This window comes from Homalodisca vitripennis, chromosome 2 (genome assembly GCF_021130785.1).
Source record: "Homalodisca vitripennis isolate AUS2020 chromosome 2, UT_GWSS_2.1, whole genome shotgun sequence".
Taxonomy (NCBI): domain Eukaryota; kingdom Metazoa; phylum Arthropoda; class Insecta; order Hemiptera; family Cicadellidae; genus Homalodisca; species Homalodisca vitripennis.
In genome coordinates this window covers 43,691,926-43,711,720 of record NC_060208.1, presented here as the reverse complement: position 1 = coordinate 43,711,720, position 19,795 = coordinate 43,691,926, and the positions used below count along the sequence as shown (strand labels likewise).

At 31.7% G+C, this 19,795-nt stretch overlaps 2 protein-coding genes across 2 annotated transcripts in view; one reads left to right on the top strand and one right to left on the bottom strand.

The window, feature by feature from the left end:
* The first annotated feature begins 1,136 nt into the window (after positions 1-1,136).
* Positions 1,137-8,539, top strand: LOC124353858 (programmed cell death protein 5). Its single transcript, XM_046803887.1, has 4 exons — positions 1,137-1,377; positions 4,500-4,611; positions 5,967-6,130; positions 8,393-8,539. Exons 1-4 carry the CDS (start codon positions 1,306-1,308, stop codon positions 8,438-8,440), a joined length of 396 nt encoding a protein of 131 aa, XP_046659843.1. The 5' UTR covers positions 1,137-1,305; the 3' UTR covers positions 8,441-8,539.
* A 5,776-nt stretch (positions 8,540-14,315) lies between these two features.
* Positions 14,316-19,795, bottom strand: part of LOC124353857 (protein disulfide-isomerase TMX3) — a 43,070-nt gene continuing 37,590 nt past the window's right edge. Inside the window, 1 exon segment of the mRNA XM_046803886.1 lies at positions 14,316-18,182. Coding sequence (XP_046659842.1) covers positions 18,157-18,182 — 26 coding nt within the window. The 3' untranslated portion in view covers positions 14,316-18,156.

Here is a 19,795-nt window from a genome sequence, read left to right as displayed (position 1 = left end):
ATAGATAACGCCGTTTGTTCGTCAAGTGGGCTTTGGAGCATTTGGAAGAGGACAGCGTTTTAATTTCGGCCGAAAACTTATCTTCAGCGACGAAGCACATCTCTGGATGAATGACTACAAGTATAATTGTCGTACATGAGACAACGGCAACCCACATGAGGTTCACCAGGTACCGATGCATCCACAAAAAGTTACTGTTCGGTGCGGATTTTGGGGCTGGCGTTGTGATTGGTCCGTATTTTTTTTAACAATGTTGGTGAGGCCATCACTGTCAACGGCGAACGCTACAGAACGATGATAACGTATTTTTTGCCTAAATTGAACGATATGAACGTAAACGAAATGTGGTTTCAGCAGGATAGCGCTACGTGCCACACAGCGAACGACATCATGAACATTTTGCATGGACAATTTGACGGTATGGTTATCTCTCGCAGAGGTGACATAAATTGGCCACCAAGATCGTGCGATTTGACGCCCCTAGACGTTTTTATGGGATTTTCTGGTCACAGGTCTATCCCAGTGTAGGCCTCAATCAACCGAAGAACTTAAGATCAACATAACCCAGGCCATCGCTCTAATTAAACCGGATTTATGAGGTAGAGTAATTGAAAATTGAACCTTTCGAATCCGTTACCATTGCGAGAAACGGCGGTGGACATTTCAACGATGTCATATTCCATACATAATGGCATACATGGGCCTTTCATATGAAAAATAAATTTCGTTAATATAACATACATAGCTTGTTTTATTTCATTTCAATATCTACCCGCCTAAAATGAAAAACCCTTTACTAATGGCTATGACTTTCCGTAATCAATGTTAAGGGTTAATTTTTAAATACATAATAATAAACCTTTTAACACTTTTTGATAGACTTTATTTCTAATTGTGACGTTTTGTCACTCAATAGTTATGATAAATTTCAAGTTAAGGATTGCATGGATCTTTGGGAGCTGGCCAGATTCATATTTAATACTAATAGAAAAAAGGAAATATATCAACTTTGACAAGTAATATTCTTATTTCCTATAAAGAAACAACCATCGATTGTAACCACCGAATCACCATTAATACAGTCACATTAATTAATTATAGCGCATCGATCTTTCGGAAGATTGAACGATTGATACTGTACGATAAATTTTATTCTGTCTACTCGACTTCTCGTTCTTGTTCATGAACTGGAACTCGAATAAAACTGAACACTGAACTGAACTGAACTGAAGATGAACAGGAAGTAGGAAAGGACTAACGAAAATTGCGGACAATCTAACGAAAACTAAACTAACAGAGGATAAAATGGCAGATCCAGAGTTAGAGGCATTGCGGGCCAAGAGGTTAGCTCAGTTACAGAGTGAACGAGGAATTCAAGTAAGTACGTTTATAATAAATACACAAATTAGTAAGTTGACAAAGTGACATGCTTTTATTGCAGAGTACGTAAGCTTATGATATATCAGTTAATTGACATAACCTATAAAGGTAGCTTATAAGCATATAAAAGCTAGTTAAGGCTAAAAAAATTAGTAGGCAGTATTATTAACATGCTTCATTGTCATTGAAACTATTACTGTCAGAGGCATTGCTGGCAACCTGATGTGAATTCAGAACTGAGTATTCATCATCATTTCTTTCAATTCAGAACTAAGCCTAGTACCAATTTTCTTCAATAATTATACAAAGATAGGCCTAGTAAAGTTTCGTGAAGTATGTATTACTAATTTATTGGTCGTAAATATATAAGTTAGATAGTAAATTAATTTTCAGTGTGAGTGTACTGATTTGAGCGGTGGGTGAAATGTTGAAGATTGTAGACAAAATAGAGAAATTATAACATTAAGAGGTGACCTGGCAAATCGCGGATTTGACGTTATCAACATATTCTGCTCATCTTTCTGAACAAAAATATATATGGTTTCAGTGGGTGCAAATGATAAATAACATGGTTTTAGGGGTTATATTCATAAATAGTTAAGTTTTTAATGTCCTGTTTGTGTGTTGTGTCTGGATGAATATTATCTGCGGCTGGGACTGATAGCGTATCTGTTATCTCAGCGCTCCAGAGCAGAAGTCAGTGCTTTACAAGATATTGTATACTGTAGGTTGGATCAAGTAAGTGCGTGACAATCATGGATCAACCATCCACTAGTTCGACGAATCGTAGTGAATGTTGTGTGTGCCTGAGTGTTTTCTCGGGGATGTTAAGAGTTTACGTTTTGACCGACAAGAGATTATTTCCTTTTTAATAGAATATGGAATTTTTAATAATGGGTAAATTTGTTTGATCTCGTATTGTTTTTAAACTGGGAAACTTTGATGTTTCGTTGTGACAGAAAACTTCGTAAAAGTAGTAAAAAAAGTTTTGAATGTCGTAATTTTTAAATGTCAGCCTGGGCAGGTTTTTTTTTTTTTAAAGAATGCGCTTAGACATATAGACATATTTTGGTTTGGTGACCACGTTGTTGCATTTTAAGCCAGCGGGACAATGCTATATTTCGTTGGAGTTTGGCGTTCTGCGCATTCTGTGGAACACACTAATGTTAAGTGTTCCCTATCAATGTCCATTTAATTAGGGGTTTTCATGATTCATTAAGTTTTTTACACTGTACATAATTGCCTTTGCATTACAATTCAATTTATATTTCTGATCAGCCCCTCTAGAATTTCATATTTTACTGATAGGTACTATCTCGAGGGATGTTTTTCTTTTGTTGGCAACAGCGCGGGGTAGCACTGGCACCGAAGGTGCTGCCGTAGTCCGGGCTGATAGTTGGAGGCACTCATCTCTACCCGATAACAACTAATTAATTAGTAGTTCGAAATTAAGAAAAACATTGTTCATTTGGGTCAAAATTCTGCTCATTTCAGTATTATTTTTCATTTACATTTGCAAAGATGGCACCGCATCCCATGACGTCATCACGAGGGTGAATCACGGCCACAGAAGGTCACGTGACGCCCAACGTGGCTGTACAACATGGAAATATTGCTCTGCGTGTGAACAGTTGTTCTATTTATTATGTTATACAACTTCGTTATTTCTGATTTGCACCCCGTCAAACCTTATATTGTTTTGTTTTGTAGGACAATTCCAATAAGTTAATAATGCAAAACTCGTATTTTGCCGCTTCGGCCGCTATTTTACCCTATATAGTTGTTGGTTATGATGAGCTAAAACAAGTATTAGCCTATAGCAAAACATTCATATTTGAATGTCCGGCAAGCGCTCAAGATCCCTTTGGATTTTTAGGTATTCTGAAGAGGGATTTGAGCAGTTAAGCTCTCAATCTTTAGTTGAAGATGTCATGGTTTTGTAAAGGCCTGAGATTTGATACAGCTTAAATCTGGAAGAAGGTGCACAAGAAGCTGGATGGCTGAGAGGCAATTACCACGTGCAAGAAACCTGGCCTTCTGTCATGAAAAAAGTTCACAAGTAACTGTATATGTCCAGAAAAACTTGCAAGACTAATTGGCTGAGCATTAGCAAAACCCTATCAGTTAAACAGCTGCAAACAATGTTATTTCTATCTCTGTACAAATTTTGAAAATGTACTGATCTATACATTTGAAATTTTACATGAAGCTTCATTTCTATGTAGAGAAGTTGAATTTTATGTTTTTGTAATTCTAAAGCTGGATTCTTGTATACCATTTGCCAAAACACAATGATAGAACCTCTAAACAGGATTAGCCTTGGAGGCCCTATTATTTCCTCAAACATATTAATAGTATATTTTTATTTTGTTTTAAAATGATTAAATTTAAGTTTTTTTTAAGTAGGGCTTATGTAGCCTAAAACAAACCTGGCAATAAGACATTTGAGTTTTAGTTTTAATTTTTTCTATGTAAAATGAATCACTTGTAAGTATTTATTGTATTTTGAGGAAATAAATATATTCTACTTCTACCTTTCCATTAAAAAAGTTGTGTAATAAGAAATAATTAACGCATCAGAAATCTGTCACCTAGTCTAGTAGGTTTGAATCATCTTTTTGTTAGCCTATATTACTTTAATCTAGTCTCTAGTTATACTTTCTCCAGTTTGATACTTTCTTTAGTATTTCTCTAATTTAAAACTTAGTGTTTTAAAATTTGGTTGTTTTATTTTGGTGTAAAAATACATTACAAAAATTCACACCAATATTAACCTGCATTTGGTTTCTTGTATCAAAATTAATTGAATAATTTTTCAACTTGTAGCTGTGAATGTTCCAATAAAATTTAGGTCAGTTTTCAGTATTAGTAGCCTAGTTGTTTATTTAAAAAACAATTACAGGTCAATCATGCATAGGAACACATCCGATTCAAAAACAGCTAATGCATTGGGGGTTTTTAGCAATCTTAGTATAATTTTGAAATGTTTATTTAATGTTGTATTACTGTTTGCGTTATTAGAGTCATGTGTTGATTTGAAGGAAATTGGCAGTAAGAGCAATGCAGTCTGTAACATTTTAGACACTGTTTTGACATTTATGTTTCTGCATATTGCCCAGGGAGGAGATGGAATTGCAAACCAAAAAGTGGCAGAGGACAGGAAGAGAGAGATGGAAGAAATGAAGCACTCTATTCTGAGTCAAGTGCTTGATCAGTCTGCCCGAGCAAGATGTATGTATTTTGCTATTACTTGTTACGCACAATAAGTTAATTTGTTTTATGTAGGACTGAAGCAAAACTATAAGTTTAGAATAATAAGACAGTACAAGTTCATTATAGAAAATAGATGATTTGGCTGTATAAGATTTCTAAATATTTTGAATAGTGCTGTTAAAGAACTTTAGAAATTCACAAACCTTTCTGTAGTGTAGGTCATTTCTTTTAGTATTAAACCTTAAAAAGGACATCTAAGAACAAAACTATCAGCACTATTATATTTCATTGAGTTTTTCAACTTTCCCAGGGGAAAGGGGCAGGAGTGTTAATCAAAATAAACTTCATTCATAGGAGCAGGTGTAACTTGAGTAATATAGGAATTGTTAATTAATTGTTTGTAAGCTTGTATTTTTTTGTAATAAACTGCATCATTTTTAATAGTTAAAACTCAATAAAATGTATTATCTTAAATCTTAAAACCAAGTGCTAAAGTTTGTAAATAATCTTGAGTTATTTTTGTGCCTAATGTGGAAAACATTGAAAAATATAATATTCAGTACAGATCTTTTAAAGTAATGCTTCATTCAACTGATATAACAATTCTATTTAACCTGTTGACTTGCTATGATGAAAGTGAACCGCTATAAAACTTTGATTTATTGATAGAGCTTTTTTATGTATAATTGTGTTGGTGTCAACTTTCACTTGGGTGAGTTCATGGTATGGATTCAAATGGTATGGATTGGTTTTTAATTTTTGTGTGGACTTCAATGTTCTAAGATATTTTACATCTGAAGAAGAATATATATTCCAACCTGGCAAAGCTTGCGCGCGCGCACACACACACACACACACACACACATATATATAAAAAACACAACGACAATATTTAATATCTGAAACCCTGTTATCCTTTGAAATAGCAGTGATACAACAATTCTCTAACCGCAATACAGCAGTTTCTACACCTTCTTTTGAAACATTGCACCTTAGAGCACTTGGTCCAATAAGTTCATTTTAAATTTTATTGGAATTTGGTTTTATGTGGCATCATCTATTCAGTAATTGAAGCAAGACTTTGATATACTGGTGACATGTGAAGCAAGACTTTGATATACTGGTGACATGTGTTTCAGTAGTGTTGTTATATGAATTCTGTACATTATAGTATAAAATATGCTTGCTTGATTTGTAGAAATACCTACAGAAATGTAAAAGAAAAGAAACAAATGATTTTTTCATCAATGTTTAGTGTATTTCTGGAAGAATATATAAGAAATGATTTATTGTAATTACATTTTACAATAACCTGTAGTCCCCTACCACGTTTTTAAAGTACCATTTCTAATGGTGTGTGGACCATGTTTTAGTAAACACATTGATGTTGGGCAAACCAGAGAAGGGCCGGATGGTAGAGAACATGCTGCTACAGATGGCACAGAGGGGGCAAATCATGGGCCGACTCGGTGAGAACGAGCTGATTGGCATTTTGGAGCAAGTCAGTGGCCAGACACAGTCTAAGACTACTGTTAAGGTTGGTACACCTTCTTGAGGATTAAAACTTGTCAGTAACGTAAGACTTCATGTACATTATAAATTCACTCTGTCTTAACCACTTAGCACCATTTTAAAATTTGTTTGTTTTAAAAATGACCAAAAAAGACTTTTTTTGGGAAAAGTGGAAAAATTCAATCTACTCAATAGAATCTAGTGTCTAGACTTAGCAACAACTATATTTCAGTGAATAAACAGGAGTTAATCCTAAGTACTAATGTCTTACCCAGTCCGAAATATCAGTAGAATCTACTTCTCAGTTAATAGTAGAGTAAAATCATCAGTAGAGTATTGTTCATCATCAGTAGTAGAGTAATAGAGTGTGTAGACTTAGCAACAACTATATTTCAAGAGAATAAACTGGAGTTAATCCTAAGTAGTAATACAAGGTTGTATCAGAATGTTCCCGGACTCTACTCACAATTTTTTTTTTTTTTTTTTTGACGTGACTGTACAAGCCGGTGTACCAGTAGCCTCTGCCACAATAGCCAGTGAGTCATTGTGATGAGTTTCATTATTGTGAGTGGTTAGGTTATGTCTACAAGTTGTGCTTTGTTGTTGTGTGATATCATTACGTAACGACTTTTGTAATAGATGATAAATTCAAGCAACGGGCTTGCATCAAGTTTTGTTTTAAACTTAATAAATTACAAATGGAAATTTTTGCAATGCTTCAAGAAGCTTTTGAAGAACGTTCACTTAGCAGAATACATGTTTTTGATTGGTATGCTTCTTTCAATGCTGGCAGAGCTTCAATTGAAGATCATTGTTCATAGGCCTTCCACGAGCAAAACAGATGAGATAGTTGAAAAAATTCGGCAACTCATTCATGAAGACCATCGGCAGACAATAAATGACTTATATAGTAGTGTCAGTATTAAATGTGGAAGCTGTCAAGAAATTTCTACCAAAAATCTAGGCATGCATCAAGTTGCCACAAAATTTGTTCCTCGGCCTTTGACTGTTGATTGGAAAGGGCAATATGTTGATGTGTGCAGTGAACTCAGAGAGACATCTGAAAGTGACCCCACACTCATATCCAGGATCATAACTGGTGATTAAAGTTGGTTTTATGGTTATGATCCAAAAACAAAACAGCAGTCATCAGTGTGGAAAAGTCCACAATCCGCCAAGACTGAAAAAAGCAAGACAAGTGAGAAGTGCAACAAAAACAATGCTTGTGTGTTTTGTTTATATTAAAGTTATTGTTCATCGTCAGTTAATGCCACCTGGTGTTACAGTGAAATCTGATTTTTTAATCCTTCGCCATTTTTAACCTGATTCCAGTGGTTATCTGTTCCATAATTCACAGTCCATGTTTTCTCTCTTTTACTTGTTGTCCTTTTTTCCCATGATCCCTTGATAAAAATGTTACTTTGTTACCAATACCGTTCTTATAATGCCACTTTTATAATATACTGTAAGTAATGAATTCTCCCACCCAGCGGCACAAAGTTTAGATTTATTTGATAGAATAATGTAAATGCATGGATTTATATTATTTTAATATATTTGATGTACATTTTTTGGAAAATATGGGTTTTGCCAAAAAGTCCATTGGACTTGAAAATCCCTAAATTTGTAAAGAAATATTGTAATTGAATAAATAAATATGGTTTTAAATTATGGTAATCATTTTCATACAAAAATTTTTATTTTGATCAATGTGATAATTTTTATATTATGCTACCCCATTTGCACATCGACTCATCACTACACTCATAAGCGTCTGTGGCCTTGGAACTAATAAGGTTTATAAGCAGTTTACTATATGTTTTTTAAGTCCTAGAAAAAATTTATATTGATTTGATTTGATATTTATCTTCAAATATCAAAACTGTTTCCACAGTTGTAGTATTTAGCTAAAAATAAATCATTTTGTTAGAAAGGAAAAAACATTTTAAAACCATATTTAACAATTTACATGAATTTGGTGTTTAAGGCACTATGTCTCAGTAAGTAGTATACTTACTATATTATTTAGTATTATAACGGATTAAATCGACTAAATAGGTTTTAAAAACATCCATTAGGCGTAAATGGTTAAAAAAATTGTGTGATATTTTCTGATTTAAAATTTAAAAAATACAATTAATTTTTAAAATAAAGTAAAACCTGCATTATATTAAATAATACATTTCATAAATTGGGTGGATAACGAACTTAAATGACAATTAATATGGTAATAATTATTTATTACATAACATTTAATCCGTTGACTATAAAAATTTGTATGTTACAGTTTGACAGGCGTAGAGCAGCTTTGGACGACTCCGATGATGATTTGTAGCCTCTAATAAATTTTTTATGTCTACTGACACGAACTGTTATATATTAATTTTAGGTTAAGATCTGTACACTAATAACTAATAAGTTTTTTCATTTGTAACTAGTTGTTTTATTTTAGTATTTAGTGCCTTATATTTTGTAAAATTGTTTTAAAGCCCCCCTTATATATGAACATTAAAGAGCATCATAAGAACACGGAAATGAGTAAGAGTTGCTCTAAAAATCAATAAGATATAGATTTTAAATTTTCCAATCTTAAATAATTGTACTTTTTATAGTGTACTACAAAATATCATATGCAAAAAATGTACCAAAACTGTAAAGATGGCATAATGCAGAAACAGTTTTGTGTTATATTAGAAAGCAGAATACCAAGGATACAAGTTTTCTTTTCTTTATATTAAAACATTCTATAAATATCTTATTCAAAGTGCTTAGTTTGCATACTGCTAATTACAGAAATAATAAACCTTTATTTGTTAAGTTAAATGAGCTTAATTAGAAGTATTATATGAGTTACAACTTTTCTTTATCATCATCCTTGTGTCATTGGTATTGTCTTATCAAGACCTTTATTTGGAGATACCACTCAACGTGACGTTACATTGAACAATTTTAAGTTGTCCTCCTACCAAGTATTTTGGGATGTGAGATCCAACTTTAAAATCCCATCAAGAGCTTCCTCAGAATATGAAATGTTACTAAATATTCAAAAATGAGATTTGACACTCCTGAAAATAATTGATTGCCACTGGAAGATATTCAAATCTCCTGATAAATTTTAGAATAACTAAAATTTAAGTATAAAGATCAATGTTTTGAGGCTTTAAAGTCGGAGAGTGGAACAATGTTTATGAGTACCAATGAAAACATAAATTTCTTTGCAGGCCAGAGTGGAAGAATACTAAGGTCTGTAGTGATCTTTTTGGAAGCACTTATGATGGAGCTGTATAACAATTTTGAATTGAAAATAGACATGTTTATGGTGCATATTATTTCAGTGTTTATTGCTAAGATGTTCAGGTAAACAAAATTTCTACTGGCTCTTATTTTAGGTTTAGCGTGTGAAGAAGCATTTCTTGTTCAGATCACTTGTTCAGAACCCACGCCATAGTGGAATGTTCTGTTCCCAGTCTGAGAATGAGAAGCCTCCTTTAGCCAAAAGTGTGTATTTCCGGCCCTTGTAATCTTCTCCCGGTCTATATTATTCGTGGTGCTGTAGTAACGTTTGCATTTGTGTCCTGATAGAGAAATATATATATTATATGAACATCTGAAAGGCCTATTTCAATCAAAAAGCTTCTACTTTCGATACTGTAGTAACATTTAAATTGTTGCTCTGATTAAGAAAAAATATAATACGTTTGAAAAGTCTACTGTGGTAAAAAAGTCACTACATGCTCTCATTTCAATTTACTTTAAAGTAGCATTAGTGTTGTGATTCCATAAGAATAATATATATATATATATATATATATATATATATATATATATATATATATATAGGTCTAAAATGTCTTCAGCCAAAAGCATATACTTACATTTAAAATCTGTTACCAGTCTAACGTATTTATAGTGCTGTAGTAGCAGTTACCAGTTAAGAAAGTCTACTTTGGTAAAAAAAAACTCCTGGTTATTAGAATTCACTTCTAGTACTGTAGTGGCATTTGCATTGTTGTCCCGATTAAGAAAATATGTATTAATTGTTTGTTTGTCTTAAAAAAATCTATTCTGGTCATCAAGTGACTATTTCCGGCCATTTAATCTACTTCCCGTTTAAGGTAGTTTGTGTACTGGTACTCTATCGAGGACGTAATACACATGCCTTATGGGTGGTTGATCTTAATATAAATTTTATTCTATTTAGGTGATGACAAACATGTATGTCAAGTTTCATTTTTTTAACATATTGGGAAGTTGTAAAAAATAGTTCTTCTGGGAGTTACAAGTCCATTTCAACCCCTATGAATGGTTGATCTTAATGAAAAATCTTCCATTTGTTTGGTGTGTCAAATTTCACTGTTGTAGGACATAGAGAAGTTGATAAACTAAATGAAGCTGTTCTATGGGTTACAACCCTAATTGAACGCCTATGGGTGATCTTCATGAGAATGATTTTGTTTTTCTGTTCAGGAGATGATGAACATGTGTAAATTTCATTTATCTTGGACACTAGGAAGTTGAAGTAACAAAAATATAATTGTTCTAAAGTGTTACAACCGCAGTTCAGCCTCTATGAAAGCATAAGACGCGTGTCTGTGAAATTATTTTAAGACATTGAGAAGTTGATAAACAAAATATAGTTGTTCTAGGGATTACAGCCCCATTTTAATGTTTATGGATGTTTGATCTTTATAAAAATGTGTTATAAAAAAATTATACAACAAATTTATTTTTTAAAGTTTGTATGTGCTGATTAAGAAAACTTGTAACTTTTTTATCTTAATACATTTATATGTAACTTTCTTATTGTTCCAAATGTAAGTAAGAACAATAATTATAACTTACCAAGTTTAAAAAAGTAAGTATCTGTAATATTCAGTATGACTTTGCTTATATATTAGTGCAAAATATTGAAAAATCTGCAGTCGCATAAAAGTTGTCTCATATTTAGCAGATACCTTTTACCAGCTGTAACAAACGAAATTAAAAAAGATATAATTTGTGTTTATTTGATTCATTATGTATAAAATGAGACTAAGTACAATGCCATATGTCAACATTTAGTAACAGAATAATAAATATTTGAAAAGCCGATCTGGCTGGCCCTTAGTAATTTTCGGAGTATTTATCAGCCTTATCATATGGAGTATTTCATCTACATAACAAACACAGAAAAAATTATCATCAATATTCTCTGTCTGTACACTTCAAAAACCTCGGCACGTGGTTAAGTGACAGCATTGGTTGGAAGTTGCGCATGCACGCACAGTACTCTAGACGCAGGGGAAGAACCTTATTGAGAAATGTACGAGATGATGCTAGCTTCTGTTGACTACAGAGTAAAGCCCAGCGTAATCAACTCCACCCATTCTTTAGCCCCAACGCATTTCCGGATCTTTATTTATATAACTGTATTTTTAAATTTATTACTTTGGTTCTTGTGGAAGGGTAAAGCAATATGACATACTTTGCCATAGTCATTCTACATATGTACAGATTTATCACCACTCTCTAAATTTCACTTTTGTAAACAATAAATGACATTGAATGATGTTGAAATTTTCCAAAACTTACAATATATTTTACACTACTAATTACTCTCAATTAACTTCACCGCAAACAATTTCATATTTATACACTAGCAATTACCCACACAGAATTTCCTTCTAAAAACTTAAAAGAATAAAAAAAGGTTCGTTTTGATTCAAATATAAATATAAATATGTTTTGATTTTCCCCTTAAAATACAAAACATCTATTGCAACAAACAATAAAAAGAATATTTTTGGAAGGATCGCAACTTTTTATTTTGGTATTACATAAGTTTAGTTTCATTACTTAAGTGTGCTGTGTTTAAAACATAACTGTGTAACTCAACAATTCAATTTAAAATGTAGATGTCACTTGTTATTTTGATTCAAAATCATCATTTATATTCACTAATAAATTATTGGCCGAGGCTAGTAAACTCATGGGGCAGAAACAATTTAATTTCCATCTGCCTGTCTATCTCCCCATATATATGTCTGTCTGTCCATACAGTATCTCGAAAATGGTCTGATCTATAGACTTAAAATTTTGCATGAAGCACAATTTTCATATAAGTGACACTGAGTTTGGTAATGGAGCATGCGACTCTATGGGAATTGGTTGATTGTTAGTGAATAGTTTTACATTAGTCTTATGGGTAAAATTGATAGCAACAAGAAAAGAGAGAACAATTAAATTTGTAAACAACCTGAGTAAAGTCATATGAAAATTTAACATATTATGACATATTAATAATAAATGCAGCTTCTTATTCATACAGTTAACAGAACGCGATCTTTCACAACTGCTGTTGTGTACCTTATCACACCGGGCTTTTGTAGTGTGTTGTGCGCCCAATGTGGTACACGTTGCTATGCATTTCATTATTGCATTTTTATTGTTTGCCTGTCTTGGTGGTTTGCTAAATTTGATCCCCCGCTTAAATAAATATCTCAGACTATTGTGTACCCCATCAGGTGCACGACTGCTTAATATTTAAGGTTAATTTATTAATTTAGGTACCCCTTGTGTACACAGTCAAAAATTGAAAAAACAATGAAATAATTGTTGATGTGCAAAATTGCGAAGCCTGCATTCCTTTCTCGTTATACTTAGACGTTTGACGTAAAAAAACAGATTACGCTTTTTTGTCATTATTATTAAAAATTTCGATGACAAATAATAGTCCAAAAAACGCTGATGTCATGAATGTGTTGGAAGTCAATGATTCAAAGGTTCATGGTGCTTCCCAGAACAGCCTCCAGTGAAGAACAGAAGACAATATTTCCTAACTGATACTAATATATGCCAGACGTTGAAGTCTCTACAGCTTCTTGTAGCTGTACTTTACACCACCACACAAGTTGCTGCACATGTGGCCATTGATTTTATTATCGTCTCACAGATTTGATGTCATCTTGGGGTTCAATCTCCAAATACATCCAAATTGCCTTTCACAACATCCTCAGACTTTGGCTACCTTAGTAAGTTGTAACATTCTTTATAAGAGGATTCCATGTTAGCCTACTGTCTGTTTAGATACATTCGAATACGCAAATAATATGAATAATAATATTTACTTTCTCAAAAACACAAAAATTATGATTATACAGATGTTTAGTAATACAAGTAACCTATTTTCAATAATAAATAAATAAAGAGGAGATAAATTGGACCTAAAACGCAAACCTGAATTGAGGCTCCATTGTGTAATACTCCTCTTGCTATTGGCAACTTTTTTTGTAGTTTTTTCTCAAGTCAATCATAAAATAACAATAGATCTATTTTCTGAGAATATAAATAAATAACAATAATAAATAATTAACAAGAACAAATAACAAACTTTGTGCAATGTCTTAAACAATAATTTAACAAGATAAATAATTTTAAAATAACAGTTACAACAATCAAAATACAAATATACAGAGACAACAAGAATTAATGTAATGCAGACAAAAACATTAATATTGAATAGTGTTAGAACTCAATCATGGTGCCAACAGAACTACATGCAAAATTACTTATTTTGAAAAGTTGTTGCAGCTTAAAATAAGAAGGAACACAATAATATAACAAGCAGTGTCTTCCAGAATAAGTCAAACCATCTTGAGATTTCGTATTCTGGTAAAGGTTATAACTGACTAAAGTTACGCCTGAAGGATTAGCTTCATGACTATGTTCTATTTAATTGAAAAATTTATCACCCGAAAACTAAGATTTTGTAACATTTTATGTATTACGATGACTGGTCCATACTATCAACTTCATGAAAAAAGTATCTAATGAGCACTTGTGGTAGTGTATTTAATTATATCAGATCCAGGTTCATATATGGTTTGGGAGCCAATTCTAGTACAAGAGTGACATTACGAGAATCTTATCTCCTATCACTAATTCGTAAACCTCTAATTAAAATAAATCAATAATTTACTAAATGTAAAATAAAAAGAAATAAGTAAATTTAAGTTAAACTACAGTAACTCACCCGATACACTGGAGATGAAATAACAGCTCCATTACAATTCACATGTTGAATATTATTCAGCCTTTGTTAATGGTAGCTTACTAATAAAATAAACGGTTAGTTATCAAATGGCTGATAAGGTTTCTAGGGAGTTTTAATTGATAAATAAAATTTGCTAATTTGAAATATAAGGAGTTAAATTACAACAATTAGTCAACACTGTCAGTTAAATACTTTAATAATAATTACATATCAACCAATATGTAAAGTATATATAGGATACATAACAATAATAAACTACGTAAACAAAAAGTTGACAATGAAATGTTCTAGCTTAAAATCGTTTCAATTTACAATAGTATAATCAATGACAAGCTCAAGTGCATCAACAGTTCTTAAATAATTGTACTTTTCAAGTATTGTCGTACAATCATGTATATTTGCATGTAGCTGGCTTATGCAATTATATTACTCGATTACACAATGTAATGAACTAACAAACTACAATATATTAAACATAGAAAAGGTAAGACACGTTCTGATAAATCACAGGCAACATAACATGAGGTAAAAAGCTTTATGATCATTATTATATAATCATGTATAAAAACTGTTTAAATTACTACTACTACTTTACAAATAACAAAACATTAAGTACATAGTGTTTAAAATTTAAATTCTTATCCAGGCGACACAGGCCAACGTGCTTATTAATAAGATAAACTAGTTAATATTGACTATAATGATATGGGAACGTCAATTCTTAGGAATTGATTATAATAGACTGATAAATTTTGCACAAATTAAAGAATAATTAATCTGACCTAAAGGCCATATTTACTGAACAAATACTTATTCAGGAATAAATATTGTTGGAGTAATTAATAATTGTAATTTTTTGCAACAAACAAAAACTACGAACTGTCTTAGCGTGTAAAATTAAAGATAATAGTTTTGTTATTAATCCTTCGGAGATCAATGTCCAATCCATCGGATGGTTAGAAAATTGACACTTAAATATCCATAAAATAAATTGTTATAGTAAAATATTGTGTATAATAGATACAATATTTTTTTTCATTTATTAACCATTGTGACCAAATATATAAAAAATCCTCACTTAATTTACACCCATTTACGAAAGAGATATTAATGACTTTTATACTCTTTGCACTCGGCTGTTGATAGCAGACACTGACTTCATTCCTTGTTCTGTTCTAGTTGATGTTGATGGCTGTTTTATGTGTTGTTACAATGCTTCTTTGTTTGTTTGGTTATGTTCTAGTGCTCACCTGTATAACGTGAGAACGTATGTGTGTTCTTGCTAATCTACGACCTTGTTCCAGCTTTTTGGGATGATTGTAAGTGAGACATGATGGTTAGGCAAAGATGGAGATGAATAGAACAGAAATTATTATTCTAATTACTAATATATCTACAGGTATTAAGTTGCAATCTTATTGTCGCCTTGATTACTTCCATTACATATATTTACTTCGATGTTCAAACTGCGACTGCATTGTTCATTTTGGTAGTCGTTTTATAAGTATTGCGCTACAACTCTTTTCTTATATTCTGAATACATCAGATCATGCACACTTTAGGCTTCTCCAAGTTTTGAAACCATGGATGATTTCTCAGCACCATTTTGGTTGGATATGGTTTATCCCATTGTCTGAAAGACTGACATGACCTAACTACCACAATCACGCTAGGGAGACTCTTGCTCCCTGGAGATCATGGATATATCCTTAACAGCATTCTGGCTAAGTGAGGAATCAGGCAACATAATCAAATTAAATCTTTCCTATGTAGAAATTATTGAAAATTCCAAGCATATACAACTCAATTTGTCCTCTATATCATTCTAAGCTATAGGCTTCACTAACGCTCAGCAAATATTAATTGGTTAATGATAAGATGTGAAAGCCCACTTACAAGCCCCTAGACCAGTATGCAAGCCCTAGAGGTCTTACAATAAGATATCGTGTGCTCCAACCAGAATTTATTACTAAATTTAATTGAAAGACAATAATAAACTAATCAATTATATTATTCCTTTATGTACTAAATTAATACATTACTGTGTTTGGTTTAATCCATCACCTATTAATCAAACCGACAATTCAAACAAGCCCTGCCCATCCCCAGACCTTAGTGTTCAGAACGATAAATTTAATACATAATAAATTGTCTGCTAATTGAACAAAATAATTTTTTAATTCATTATATCTACAGTACTCAAGTTATTATTCAGCTTTCTCTCCAACCACTAGAGTGCTGTGTAGAATATCCACAGAGCAGGCACGGGATAAGGAAGTCATGTCTGTAGAGCGAACTGATGGCCTACAACACTTTCTGTAGAGAAAACATAGTTCTATTCCTCAGAGTGAGTTTATTTAGAAAATTACTTGTGTTGGCAACAGATTATGCTGAACAACTAGTTCACAGTAACTGTCTTGTCACAGAATATTGCACAATTTTTAATTGCAATCAGCATAACCTGCCTTATGCACAAATTCTCTCTTCGCTCTGAAGAAGCTTACCGAATATTAAGATGAACAACCATCAGACTACTGATCATTCTTTCAGACTACTGATTAACATTAGCAACAACACTAAAAGGGTGGAATGTAAAATGACACTGGAAGATTCACAAAAGCCAAATGCTAAGTAAACTGTGAGTTAATGTTTAATCAATCCATATTAATTTAAACGAATAACAGTTTTTAATATGGTAAGGGTTAGTTTAATCTAAGTAACAGCAGAGAAAATCTAAGTACACTTCAATTATAATTACAAAAAGTGTTCCTAAACAGTAAATTCCCTCCTATTATATTTTAGGATAATACAGTATTCAAGATTGATCAAACAAGACCGATGGAAACACTGACTGGAGTGTGGCATGTTTGAAATAGACAGTCAGCCAAACTGTAATTTTTAAATAGGATAGTCACATTTATCGTCTTGTGTCTGGTTTAGAATATTGCATGTCTACTTTCTTTAACATAATGAAAAAAACTGCAAATTCCTCTAAAGATTTTCTGAACTTGTATTGAAAGAAGAGAGAAATATGGAAACTAGAGTTAAGTTCCTACAAAGATTATGTTAATTTCATTTTAAAAACTATTACAAATTCATAAGCAGCACTGTTTCCGTTCTCTTTTGGTAACATTCCATAATGTAATAAAGATTTTAATTGTTTTTAGCAATGTCCGTACAAATAACAATATTTTTCCTAGTCAAAGGCAGTGAACAACGCAGAAAGCTTAGTCGTACTGAATTTAAACTCAATTGGATCTGAATTAGGGAGTAAAGAGGCATTAATTATACAGATATAAAGCACAAATAATTTTAGATGTGTCTTTAGTTTGGTTTAAAGAGCCTAAAAATTAAAACCTTTATTACTCTCCTAATCGTGAAAAAGCAAAATAATTTTCTATACTAATTTGTTACACAATTATATATTAAAGAGTCTAATTACAGATCCACAACTTATGTGTTATGCATTTCTTCATGAATGTTTAACAATAACAGAATACTGACTAAGCTAATGGTTGATAGAATTTACTGACTAAACAGTGATTTTCCATTTTTAAGATGGTAGCCCCTATTTATACTTTTCTAATATGCCCAGTGTAACTTGTCACATGTTATATACTTTTATAATACTTCAACCAATGTGTAACAATAACTTAATACAGGATTTGATACATAAGTATGATGCTCAAAGATGTATATGACTTGGTGATTTCTGCTAAGATCAATGATAATGCGGTATTCCACAAAGTACTACTTACAGAACTTTCGCACAGCTTAACATAAGATTGAATCATTATTACAATTGGAGATTTGGTTTGAATATTTGACTTTAATGATTTTTCAATTTAAATTCACAACAAGTATGGGCAGATCTGAGTGTGCTAAAACTGGTTCTGACATAAGTACACGATAAATATTCTCAGATACAAATAAATATAAAGTTCAGATTCAGGTATAAAAGCAGTGTTCATGGAATGAAAGGAACAAGGATAAGCTCTAGAATGGATTAGTTCCTCTTCTTACTCTTTCTTTTCGTGGATTTCATCTGAAAATAATAATTATTTGATTAAAATAATTACTTGCACAAAGTCAGTAATCCTAAAAAATTCTAAGAATATAGATCACACATCCAAAATTGTAAAAATATGAATAATTTAAAAGTAAATATTTTGCATGATAAATTGTGGTTTAAAACTACTATTCATACACAAAAAAGCTCATCCAAATATACATATTTTGAATTGATGTGTACCCTCCCCTCAATCATCAATGCTTCATAAATACCACTAATACTCTTCTGCACAATTCTGGTACAGATGGCATGCAAAAACTGTGGATGTTAATTGTTCAGTTGTGGTACTTTAAAATGTATGTCACAATATATAACGATTTGGCCAAATATAGAGACACTATGATTCGCATTGTCCATGCAACAAACATTTGTCCGATCAAAATTAATATTATAGCAGTGGTAAATGAAAGTTTACTTTAAAATTATTTTATTGAAAGTTTTGTACTCTTTTCGTTTGAGTTAATTAATTGCAAGAAAGAGCAAGTCAGAGAGTAAAATTCATCATAAACACAAAATTTCTTCTGTTATGAAAAATTTTACTTTTTTTTTTTTTTTTTTTTTTACTAATGCTAGTTGTTCTTTGAGCGATATCTCGAATCAACCAAATCCTCCAAAAAGATTTGTAACTATAAATAGTTAGCAAATTTAGATACTCAACTTAGAAAACATTTGCTATATATAATTAATTAATAAAATTCGTCTAGTATTTCCGAACCTTTAACTTGCATACTTCACAGACAATTATATGTTTCATGTTATTTACATTACTTGCATTCTGAACAGAGTATATACTTTGACAGAAATATTTTATTGAATTCCACAAGAACTAGAAAATGTAGTAGTAAATGAAATGGGCAATCTAACAATACAACCGATCTGGCAACATATCGTAAAAGCTAACTTATATCAAACTAGCGAACAATAAATCATTTTGACTGGCAAAGCAGTCTGTTATTTTTCTATTCAATATCTTCTCTGTTGTTGACATGTTTAAATAAGTTGTGCTAAATTATGAAATACATACAATTTGATATAATGTGTAGGCAAAAAATAAATAATAATATTCATAAAATTTTAATTAGACTTTCTACATCTGCATGACTTATTAGCGATTTCTTCACATCCAACAGAAAGCAATGTAGCTTTGTTGTGTGTACCATATCAGAAGGTAACATATTAAATAATGTTGGGACTATGTGAACATTGGACCTTCTAAAATATTCTAGGTTTGGCCTTAAGACAAAATAATGTCTAGCACCACTCAGCTTACATCTATACAGACTTATGACTGGATCTTTGTTATCACTTCTTACATAAAATAACCTAAGGACTCTGAATGACTGTGAAACTACTCATTTATATTTACAGAACTGAACATCCAAGCCTAATTCATCTGTATCTAATTTATTTATATATTTTCATTTACAAAATACATCTTTTTTTAATTTAGTAAAAAGAGTCATGGTTGAAAAGTTTGCTGACTTAATACAAGGTGTAAGCTGTACTAAAATAATGTAATATTATACCGGGAACCCAATTTTGTGTCTAATAGTATGTAAATATAATTAAATTAAAAAATCCTGGTT